Here is an 11,575-nt window from a genome sequence, read left to right on the forward strand (position 1 = left end):
GCCGCCGCCGCCGCCGCCGCGCCCCGGCCGGGAAGTTGGAGGCGGCCCAGAAAGGGCCGGGACGGGGGAGGCGGCGGCGGGCGGGGACCGGCACGGGGGGGGCACGGGCACGGGGGGGGCTGGGACACGAGAGGGGAGCAGGGACGCGAGAGGGGGGACAGGGACGGGGGGGGGCATGGGCACGGGGGGATGGACACGGGGGAGGCACGGGCACGGAGGTGGCATGGGCATGGAGAGGGAGGGGGCTCAGACATTGAGATGGAGGGGGCTCGGACATGGAGAGGGGCACAGGCGGGTCATGGCCACGGCGGTGACACACGGGAGGGTGACGCCGGAGGTGACTCACAGCGACCACCATCCCCCTCCCCAAGGGTGTGGCTCATCCTGGAGGGGAAACTGAGGCACAGCGAGACCCATCGGGAAGCTCCATCCCACCCTTTTATCCCACTCCTCCCACCCATCCCTTCACCCCACTCCTCCATCCCACCCCTTTATCCCACCCTTCCATCCCACCCTTTCCGGGGGCCGTGTCCCGCCCACCCCCCCCCACCTCCCAGGGATGCTCTCAAGAAAGGCCGGCAATGGTGCGGTTACAAACAGCGGGAATTTTATTTAAAAAAACAACCGTCACAACCGTTCACAGCGTTACAGGCGGAGGGGAGGGGGAGGGGGAGGGGGGGAAAGGGGCGCGTTAAACAACCGGTTTTATTTTGGGGAGGGGAAGAAAGAACTCGTCACACTACCGCTGAACTTGGTTTTAATGTTTCTCCACAAACGGTGAAAAATACTAAAGTACAGACAAGGAGGACTCATAATGTTGTGGCCAACATTATAAATATGGAATTATAAATTTAAAAGATTTTTTTTTCTGGTTTAAAAAATAAATCTGGTAGTAAATGAGGCTCTGGGGGGGCGGCGTTAGTAGGGCCGGTCTCTGCGATCCTGGCGGTGCTCGCCCCTGTGGGCACGGAGGGGGAGGGCACGGGTCAGTCCTGGGGTCCAGGAGCCCTCCCCGGGCTGGGGGGGGGGCTCCTCAAACCCCCACCCACTCACCCTGACACCCATTTACCCACCCCACTACCCACTTGCCCACCCACCCACTTGCCCCCCCACCTCTTCACTCCCCAACCTGCTCATCCTGCCACCCACTCCCCCACCCACTTGCCCCCCACCTGCTCATCCCCCCCACCCATTAACCCCCCTACCCACTTGTCCTCCCACCTATTAGCCCCCTCCTTATTTGTCCCACCACCCACCCAGCCCCTCATCACCCCCTCACAGGGGTCCCAGTGTCACCCACACCCTTTCCCCATCAGGGTCTCCCCCTCCCCATGTCCCCACATCACTCTGCCCCCCCTCCATCCATACTTGTCCATCTTTCCTGGCCCTCCACGCCGTCCTCTGCCTCCTCCTCCCATCTGCTCCATGAGGGGTCCGGGGGGTCCCCCGGGGCCTCCTCCTCCTCCTCCTCTCCGGCCTCCTCCTCCGTAGCCTCCTCGGTCCATCCCGCGGCCTCCTCGGAACCCGCCTCTGTCTCCGCCGCGGCCGCCTCGGAACATCCCCCCGGGGCCCCCTCGGTCCATGAGGCCCCCGCCGCGCCCACCGCGCATCCCCCCGGGGCCGCCCCGGCCGCGCTCACCGCCTGGGGGAGGAGAGACCCTCGGAGTGACCCCAGGGCAGCACATCCCGCTCCCGGTGTACCCTACCCGTGATCCCGGGACAGCCAGCTCTGCCGTGAGCAGCAGAAGGCCCAGGAGATGCCGGGAACCCTGAGGGGATTCAGGGAGCGCAGCGTCCACCCCTCACCCAGCTCCTCCTGAACCAGGGGAGCTACAGCTCGTTAGGGCCCTAATGAGGTGGGAGCAGCCCCCCAGGAAGGGTCCCCAGATCCCAGAGCAACTGTGATCCCAGCCTCCACGTCACAGCTCAGGGAGCAGTGAAGGCCTGGCAGCTCCAGGGGGCTGGCCCAGCTAATCCCCAAGGAGCCCAAGGCCAGGCCTGGGGTGTCCCACTGGGAAGTGAAGCCATGAGCCCCTGTCACATACCTGGAGGGGGGAAGGGGGGAGGGAGGAACCCCTCGGGTTTGGGCGCCTTGCACTGGTTACACTCCGTTCTCCAGGCGAAGTTCTGGTTTCCACAGCCCCTGGGTACAAACACCAGTCAGCCCAGAGCAGGACGACATTCCCGCTGGGAGAACGCCAGGAGGCACCACGAGCAGGAGAGCACAGGCAGAGAAGGACCTGGGGCTCATCTCCTGGCCAGGCTCTCCCACTGGGGTGGGGTCCAGCTGCCTGTTCACCCACAGCCCCCACAGTGACCCCATCCTTCCCTCCCTGACCCAGGTGGGAGGAAGGAGCTTCCTGGGAAGGCCCTGCAAGAGATTTTGGGAAAGGCCTCCTGGTCCTGTCAGCCCCTGGGACAAAGGGGACCCGGGGTACTCACGGGTTGGGGCACTGCCAGTCTCCGGCGCGGTGCTGGACGCTCCCTCCGGAGGGGTTTCCCCGGGACCCCCGTGGGCCTCTCGAGGAGAAGCCACCCCTGTCTCCACCTCTTCCACCCATCCTGCCCATGGGGCCGCTGGGGCCACTGGGCCCCCCTGGGCCACCAGGACCCCCCGGACCTGTGGAAGGAGCCCCGTTAGTGCCAGAGCCATGGGCAGGGTGGGGGGACAGGGAGCAGCTCCGGGGGGTCCCAACCAGTACCTCCTCGGAGAGGGGGGGGCATTCCCCGCTGCTCCCGGGGTGGCATTCCGCCCCTCAGGCTGTTCATGGGGCCCTTCTTCCGTGCCAGGGTCACCTTCAGCTTGCTGCCCTGGAAATCCTTCCCTAGGAGGGACACAAGGACAGGATATCAGTGCACACCTGCACCCTGGTGCTTCCTACAGGGAATTCCATCCCAAACCCCCTCCCGCACTCACCATCAAACCATTCCACGGCTGTTTTGGCAGTAGATGGGTCATCGTAGGACACGGTGGCATCACCTTTGGGCTTGCCAGTCTCTTTGTCGATGTACAGGTTTATCATGGGCTGCCCCGTCCTCTTGTTCATCTAAGGGACAGTGGGATGTCACCTGGAGTCCCCTCTCCCAGCAGGGATTTACTCCCTGTTCTGCTTTCTGGACAAGCCAGGCTCCTTCTGAGGACTCCGGGGCAGAAGAAGGGGCCCCCTGGGCCTACCACGGGTGACAGGGACTGCCCAGACACCCCAAAAATGAAGGAACGGGCCCAAAACAGCACTGCCAGGCCCAAGAGGCCTCTCCCAGAGACCTGATGGGCTGGGAGGGTGTGAGCAATGGGCAGGGAGGAGGAGGAGGGTGGTCCCTTTGCCCTGCCATCAGGGGTCTCAGGTGTCCCCTCACCTTGACAACACCGCACTGTTTGAAGAAATCTGCCAGATCCTCCAGGGTCACATTATCGTTGAGTCCCTGCACATACACTGCAGTGCTGTCTGAGTCCTCCTCTGGCTCCATGGGGGGGCCTAGGAGACAATTCCCAGGGTCAGTGCAGGGAGAGGAAGGGCAGGGATACCCCAGGGCCGAGTTCTTTCCATCCCGTCATTCCCAGCTGTGGCTCCGCTCCCACTGAGCGACAGGAAACCCTGGACCCTGAGGGAGGTGACTGAACCCCCCCCATGTCCTGCCAGACAGACCCCAGAGCCACCCCTGAGGGAAGAACCCCCCGGTTATATCAGGACACATCCCAGGGGAGGGATCAGGAAGACCTTGGTGCCCTCTGGGCTCCCACACACGGACATCCCACCCCCCTTTTCCGATGCTGGAAGCTGACACATAACTTCCAGACACGCCTGTAGGACAGGAAGGGACAACCCATAACGCCACAGGCTGCTGTGGCACGGGAGGAGGCTCCTGCAGAATCCCTGGAAAAGCTCCAGAGCAGCCCCCAACTCAGGGCTCCTGCAGAACCCCTGGAAAAGCTCCAGAGCAGCCCCCAACCTGGGGTTACTGCAGAATCTCTGGAAAAGCTCCAGAGCAGCCCTCAACCCACAGCTACTGCTGAATCCCTGGAAAAGCTCCAGAGCAGCCCCAAACCCCCCTAAATTCCTGCGGAGAAGGGCGGGTGTCTCACAACCACGTGTGGTTTTCCACAGTCCAGCTGTCTGGATGAGTTGGGAATCAGGCAACGCCGGGAAGAGCCAGGAAGAGCCCGTGGGCAGCGGGGCTCCACCTGCCGTGGGCTGACACCTGCGGCGCTCCCGAGGACACAAGGACTCCCAAGCTCAGGAGGGGGATTTTGACGGGAATTACCTAAATCCAGGTCGGGTCCTTCCTCCATGTGTCCTGCCAGGCGGGAGAGAAGCACAGGGAGCGGTGTTAGTGCGGGCCCTGGGGCTGGAGAACCGACACACACAACACTAGCTACGGAGGTGGAACCTCCAACTGACCTGCGCCGCCCCAACAGCAGCACTGCACCTTACTGGGCCATCAGGTGGCTACTTTTAGCACTTCTTTCAAAACCAACAACCACTGTTACATTGTTGTTTCGTTTTGTTTTTTTTTTTTTTTTTTTTTTTTTTAGCACTTTTTCAAACCGTTAACCACTAGCACGCTGATTTTTTTTTTTTTTAGCAGCTCTCAAACCATTAACCATTAACGCTGATTTAAAAAAAACAAACCAAAAATAAATAAACTGTTACGCCAAGCCAATCGTTTGTTTTTTTTTTTTAAGTTCGCTAATATAAGTTACTTAATATAAAAAGAAAAAAAGATTTATTACATCCAAACCATTTCTTTTCCCCAAAAATTACAGGAGTGGTTGCTCAACTCTTCCACTGCGTCCTGTGACACCGCATTACCCTTAGGCATCGCCGGCAGTACCCATTACAGTCTTGTTGCATATGTCATTTTTAAAACCACTTAAAACGAATAAAAAAATTACGCTTCGTTCTAAAAAACTGTCTGCAAATGCTTTTTTTTTTTTTTTTTTAACACTATCCATTGTAATGCTCAAAAACTTACCACCAGGCTTATTGAAGCCACCTCGCTCTCCAGCGCTGCTGGGGGGATAAACGAAGAAATGAAGGCCTTTCCCTTTACAAAGCCAGCACCGCTCTGAGCCTCTGCGGCTCACAGGGGAGAAGGGCACTGGCTAAACATCTCCAAACATCTCTCTGTCTCTGTCTCATCTCGGCACTAGGCCTTTCTTCAGAAGGGCAGCTCGCTCAAATTCTCTTTACAATATAAAGCAACCTGGCGCGGGGTTTGAGGCGCCGCTTTGCCGGCGGCGCCCTGGCGTTACTCAGGTATCGTCGGTGCAATACTTGGCAAAGAAAGGGGGTTCGTGGCAGAAATCCGGGGAGGGGGGGGGCGTTTTCGTGTGCGTTTCAGAGAAATTGGGGGCTGTTTCAGTGGCCGACTCCCTCCCCTCGGTGTGTCCACGGAGGTGCACCCTCAGCCTGTGGCCCGCGGGTCCCTGACAGTTAACAGTGCAAAACGAGACCACCCCAAACGCGAGACCCTACGACACAGAGTTCAGCTGACGGCGCCCCTGCAACCCTCAAAAGAAAGCCATACATTTCCAGGTCACGAGTGAATTTAACAACTCTCTGGAGGGAGAACTTACAGAGTGCAGCGGGGGCTCCGAGGCCTGGGGTGCAGCTTTGTGGACACACTCCCGTGGCTTTTTTGGGGCACGTGCCAATGCGAACCAGGCCGCGGCTTTCACCAAAAGCTTCGGCCGAGGCTTTCACAGCTGAAAGTGCTTTTGGAGAGTGGCGGTTAAGTAGGAAAATGCCACCTGGAAAAGGATTTGGGCTGTTTCTTGCTCTCTTTTGTTTTTGGTTTGGTTTTTTTTTTGGGGGGGGGGGGGGGAGACGAGCTGTTTGGAAGGAGCCGAGCGGAGGAGGGAGAGCACCGTGAATTTTCTAGCAAGTATTGCACCTCTAATACTTGGGGAAAAAAAGAAGTCAATACAGAATTTCGAGCTGTTGCATGCAGCTTTGCCTCCTCTCGTTAAAAGTACACACCATTTACGTAACGTCTCTCTTTTTTAAACATAACTTTTTTTTTTTTTTACACTTTTTCTTTTTTTTTTTCTATTGTTTTAACGTTACACAATTCTAAAGTAGTAGTAGTAGTAGTAGTATACCCTCCTCTGGTTTTATTACCAAACAACAAGTATGCAGTTACCAAAAGTTACAGAAGGATTCCGTTTATACAATCAATACATTGGGTTAAAAATATTCTATTGTATATTTTTCCTCTCCATATGGACACCGTGTCTAGTCCCACTTTTCATTATGCTGCCGGCTGAGTACTGAGTACGGGTACTTTTTAAGTATTGAGGTGTATACAAGGCTCTCACTTTGTAACCTGTAGCATATAAATGCGACAAAGCATGTTAAAAAGTTTTCCATTGTCATCAAATATCAAATCATCGAGGCAATGAGAAAGGGCACGTTAATAACATCGAGCTCCTTACCTGCTGGAGACACTGAAATCCATCACCACAGCACTCTAAGGTGGGCCGAGTTCCCCTACCTGCCCTGGGCGTCCCCTGAAGGCCACCTGTGCTATGGACAGCACCAACTCTACGTCCATAAGGCTGGGGGGGAACCCTTTGTAAGGGTCTGGCCAGCTGGGAATTCACTAGGGATGCCAATTTGAGCTGGGATCGAGGTGTGAAAATCAGAGACAAGGTGACAAATCTTTGGCGGGAGAAAAGCTCTGAAGGGGCTAGAAATTTGAAGATGTGATGATAGACGTTTCAGGTGTCTACATCTACTTTACAATTGTTAAGAGATAAAAGCCACGGGGGGTGAAATCTTTATGCAGATCCGCGGGACTCTGTTCCCCGCGAGCCAATTCCGAGCTGGATGTTCCCACACAAACCAGCCCTTGTTTGCACGCCTTTCTCGGGTTCCTCTGATAAAGATTTCATGCCACGTCAATTTGCTGCGACAGAGCTATGCAGGGTGGGGCCTCCCACTGCCAAACTGGGCCGTGCCACACGGGAACAAGTCGCCTGCGGAGAGCAGTTGCCACGAGGGCCACCCTGCCAGCACCAGGGCGGGCACAGCGTGTCCCGTGCCACACCTGGGGACACTCTGCATGGCTCTGAGCAGCAGGTGAGGGGATGGAACACACACAAAGCTACGAATTCCCTCTCTGAGGAGCCTCTGGGGATGGTTTTCCTCCCTCACCTCTACCAGAACAACCTGCACGGACGGGGTGGGGGGCACAGCTGAAGGCACGGGCGAACCAAAGCGGTTCCAACGGCCACACTGATCCGGAGCACCAGAACGCTCCGAGGGGGAGCTGGCCTGGGAGCCAAACCTCTGCCCTGGGGGTCCTCCTCCACGCTCCAAGTGTCTCAGGCTCTGCTGAGGAGGTTCCTGCCCTGCACACCCCTGACCTGCCCAAATCCGCCCTGCTGAGGCGCAGGGAGGGACCCCTGGACCCCCTGGGAGGTTTGTGTGTGTTCCACCCACAGTTACTGTTAAACCCCATGGAGGTTCCACCTCGGGGCGACCACGAAGGGAGCTGAAAGTGCCAAGGTCAGCAACACCCCCAATTTACCCCTCCCCGGAGCCCAACCATCCGCAGGACAAACCAAACACATCCTGCTCCCTGTCTCCCCTCGGGAGAGAACGCTTCCATGGATTACAAGCAATGCCATAACAGAGATGTCCTCCATGGAAGCGCCATCGGGAAGGACAACCTTTCAGTCCCTTCTTTTCCGTTTCGAATCCTATGGGTAAACCAGGATTAGGTAAAAGGAGAAAAAGCTTTGCTCTTACCCCATTCCACCGCGTCCTCCTCCCCGCCCACCTCTGCTCATGCCTCCTCGATCATATCCCCCTCGTCCCCTGCCCCGGCTATCGGGGCCGCTCAGATTCCGGCTCTCTCCTGGGCCGGAGAAGCCTCCGGATTCCTGCCCGTACATGTTCATGCTGCTGGGATGGTCCTGGCGGAACGAGCCTGGGGAAGGGTGGGACAGACACACATCAGGGACATGCAGCCCTTCCAGCTGCCCTCAGCCCCAAGGGCAGCACCACAGGGATTCAGGTTGGAGAAGCCTCCTGAGATCATCAAACCCAACTGTTCCCCCTCCACTGACCCACAACCCTGAAGGACACATCCACGTGGATTTAACTCCCCCCAGGGATGGGGACTCTACCCCTGCCCTGGGCAGCTGTGTCAGGCCTGATCACCCCTTCCTTGAAGGAATTTTCCCAAATATCTAATCTAAACCTTCCCTGGCACAGCTTGAGGCCGTTTTCTCTCATCCCATCCCTTGTTCCCTAGGAGCAGAGCCCGACCCACCCCTGGCTCCCCCCTCCTGTCAGGGAGTTGTAGAAAGCCAGAAAATCCCCCCTGAGCCTCCTTTGCTCCAGGCTGAGCCCCCCCAGCTCCTCACCCACCTCCTCATCCCAAACACTTCGTGCTCTGTATTTCCAGGGGATTATCCCAACCTGCCACCGCTGCAGCAAGAAAGGACAAACCCCAGTGACAACCCTTCAACACAGCTCCGAGTTCCAACCCCAGGGCTGCCCCTGAGGGCTCCCACTCACTCTGCTGGCCGTAGCTGCTGCTCTGCTGGCTGTACTGGCTGGGGGCCTGGCTGTAGGATGCGCTGGGAGGGGGGTAGCTGGTGGGAGGGGGTTGCTGCCCGTAGCTGCTCTGCTGCCCATAACTGCTCTGCTGGCCGTAGGAGCTCTGCTGCCCGTAGCTGCTCTGCTGGGAGTAAGTGCTCTGGTCGTAACTGCTTGGCTGTGTGGAGGAATAGCTGGAAGAGAAAAGCACAGGAAAGGCGGGAATGACGAGGCAATTCCCCGGCAGGGTGCGTGAGGCTGGAAGGCGACGTGGTCACGAGCCACATGTAGGGTTGTAAATCATTTTAAAGGCTGAAGTCACCCTATGGAGGCCGGGCTGGAGGGTTGTAAAAGCAACATCCATGTGAGCAGTCCTAGCTTAGTCATACCTTTAGGAAAAGGCACAAGTGACAGGGCAAAACTCAGTGGCAGCAGAGCTAACAGGCTCCCCTCCTGAATTATTTTTGGCTGCTGGATAATAAAAGTTCCCCTCAGGCAGCTCAGGCTTTGAGGATTTCCAAATGTACCTTTTAGGAGTCACACCAAAGACACCTGAGGGGAGAGGGGAGCTCCTGGCCCAGCTGTGTGTGCAAGGAGGCAGCAAAAGGTCACTGCGACACACCCCAGGAAAATTCCTGACAATTCTCAATTCTGACAATTAAAAAACGTAGGAAATCCCTTAAAACATTTGTCACCATTTTCAGCTGTGCACACAGAGACACTTCCACGCTCAATCTCGCCTCGGCTTCCTCCTCACAACAAGAGGCACAGCTCCTCCTCCCAGGACACCAAAACACCTTTTCCATGCCTTTTGATTCAAACCCCTCAGGAAAAGGCCTTTCCCCGAGCATTCCCAAGCCTGTGGAAGGGTTACCTGGTCGGGGGGTAGGAGGGAGGAGCGGTGACGGGCTGCATGGGGTAGCTGGCAGGCACCTGGGGGTAGCTGTAGTTGCTCTGCCCGTAGCCCAGGCTGGGCTGGCTGTAGCCTGTCGTGCTGGACTGGGGCTGGCTGGTCTCTGCTGGTTTGCTGCCATCCTGGGGTCTGGGGACAAAGATGGAACAATGTCAGTGCCCAACTCCACACCTGGAAGCAGCAAAGGGCTCAGATCCCCCCCCTGTTTTTTGGGATAGCACTACAGGTTGGCTCTGATGGGTGGCAGCTGCTCTGGCAGCAGTATATAAAATAATATGTAATAATATGTAATAATACATAATAAACATGATTTTGGCACTCAGTGACCGGGTATTTGCACACCCCAGGAAAGGCCCAGGCAGTGCCCTAAACAGAGAGCACGGAGCACCCTGGATTGTGTCCATCCCAAAGCCCAGGCAGTCAGAGCTCAGACTTGGCTCTGGGGCTGAGGGGAGGGTGTGGAATGCCAGGAAGGCGGTTGGCAGCACTGCCCTGTGCTCCAGCTGGTTCTGCACAGCCCTGGGAAAGCAGGAGCTGAGAGCAGCCAGCAAGGCAGGCCCTGAAATGCCCCATTGTTTGGGTGAGAACTCAGCTCACGCAGACATTGCCTCACGTACCTTATCCCGTGGAAGGGAAAGGACACTGGGGTTGGACTGGGTGACCTTTAAAGGTCCCTTCCAACCCACACCACGCTGTGATTCTGTGTGCAGGATTAACTCCCAAGGCCTGAAATTAGAGAAACCTTTGCACGTGATTCCCAAGGCCCCTTCTGTGTGTCCCACAGCTTAACAGCCGTGTGGATGTGGCACTTGGGGACAGGGTCACTGGTGGCCTTGGCAGTGCTGGGGGAATGGCCAGACTCGATTTCAGAGGGCTTTTGCAACCTAAATGATTCCATGAGTCTGTAATCTCTAAGTGTTTCTCAGAGTGAAGCTACTTTTGCTGTAAAAGCTGGGAAAAATTTTTTTACAATGTCAGGATTCACCCTGAGAATTCCCATCCCTTTGAAGCGTGACCTGCCAGAGCTGTGCCAGGCTCTGCCTTTCCTCACCACAGTGCTTGCTACAAACACCAGCTAAGTGACTACATCAGCTTTTCCTCACTAGTCAACAGGTTCCCATTAATTTTTCACATCCTCTGAGCAAACAATTCCAACAAAATACCTGACAGGCAGCGCTCAGATGGGAGAGGTTTAAAAGGGAAATGCTTTGCAGTGTGAGCATCTCCCCAGCATCCTGCCTGACCCCAGGACTCTGCAGTGTGAGCTGAGAGCTTGATTTGTGTGTGTGGTTGTTCCCTCATCCCCCAGGAAAGGCTCTGACTCACAGAGCTGGAGCTCAGCCCTCCCACGCTGCTCCCCCGGCAGCGGGAACGGCGCTCGGGGAGACGGGCAGGGAGCAGGAGCTGCAGGGGGGAACTGGGGGTGAGCACAGCACGAGGAGGAGGAGGAGGAAGAGGAGAAAGAGGAGGAGGAGGAGGAAGAGGAGGAAGCAAAACTCCAGTGAAACAGGCAGGGAGGAGGTGCCACCAAAGCAGTGAGTGCAGCTGGGCATGATCAGAGGATGAAGAGGAGGGAGAAGAGGGGAAGGAAGAGGAAAAAGAGGATGAGAAGGAGGAGGAGGAGGAAGAAGAGGAGGAAGAGGAAGAGTAGTATTAGAAGGAAGAGTGGGAGGAGGAGGAAGAGCAGGAAGAGGAGTAGGAGGAGGAAGAGTGGGAGGAGGAGGAAGAAGAAGAGAAGGAGGAGGAGGAAGAGGATGTGGAGGAAGAAGAGGAAAAACAGGAGGATGAGGAGGAAGAGGAGGAGGAAAAGAAAGAGGAGAAAAAGGAGGAAGAGAAGGAAGAAGAGGAGGAGGAGGAGGAAGGCCATACCTGGCAGGGGCGGAACAGGGCCAGATAAGAGGTAGGGAGGAGGTGCAGCTGGGGGCAATCGGAGGAGGAGGATGAAGATGAGGAAGATGAGGATGAGGAAGAGGAGAAGGATAAGGAGCAGGAGGATGAGGAGAAGAAGGAAGAGGAGGAAGAGCATGAGGAGGGGGAGGAGAAGGAAGAGGAGGCTGAGGCTGGGGAGGAGAAGGAAGAGGAGGAGGAAGAGGAGGCTGAGGCTGGGAAGGAG

The 11,575-nt window shown here is 56.8% G+C and overlaps 1 protein-coding gene across 1 annotated transcript in view; it reads right to left on the minus strand.

The window, feature by feature from the left end:
* Positions 1 to 585: 585 nt before the first annotated feature.
* Positions 586 to 11,575, minus strand: part of EWSR1 (EWS RNA binding protein 1) — a 21,842-nt gene continuing 10,852 nt past the window's right edge. Inside the window, exons 5-16 of the mRNA XM_027669566.1 lie at positions 9,424 to 9,591; positions 8,529 to 8,743; positions 7,755 to 7,935; positions 4,975 to 5,012; positions 4,264 to 4,296; positions 3,358 to 3,476; positions 2,918 to 3,047; positions 2,703 to 2,825; positions 2,443 to 2,620; positions 2,046 to 2,143; positions 1,369 to 1,642; positions 586 to 958 (exon numbers count right to left, since the gene is read on the minus strand). Of these exons, the coding sequence (XP_027525367.1) occupies positions 919 to 958; positions 1,369 to 1,642; positions 2,046 to 2,143; positions 2,443 to 2,620; positions 2,703 to 2,825; positions 2,918 to 3,047; positions 3,358 to 3,476; positions 4,264 to 4,296; positions 4,975 to 5,012; positions 7,755 to 7,935; positions 8,529 to 8,743; positions 9,424 to 9,464 (1,470 nt within the window). The 5' untranslated portion in view covers positions 9,465 to 9,591 and the 3' untranslated portion in view covers positions 586 to 918. The remainder of the gene's footprint in view (positions 959 to 1,368; positions 1,643 to 2,045; positions 2,144 to 2,442; positions 2,621 to 2,702; positions 2,826 to 2,917; positions 3,048 to 3,357; positions 3,477 to 4,263; positions 4,297 to 4,974; positions 5,013 to 7,754; positions 7,936 to 8,528; positions 8,744 to 9,423; positions 9,592 to 11,575) is intronic.

The sequence above is a fragment of the Corapipo altera genome, unplaced genomic scaffold, assembly GCF_003945725.1.
Source record: "Corapipo altera isolate COAL_440 unplaced genomic scaffold, ASM394572v1 162, whole genome shotgun sequence".
Lineage (NCBI taxonomy): Eukaryota > Metazoa > Chordata > Aves > Passeriformes > Pipridae > Corapipo > Corapipo altera.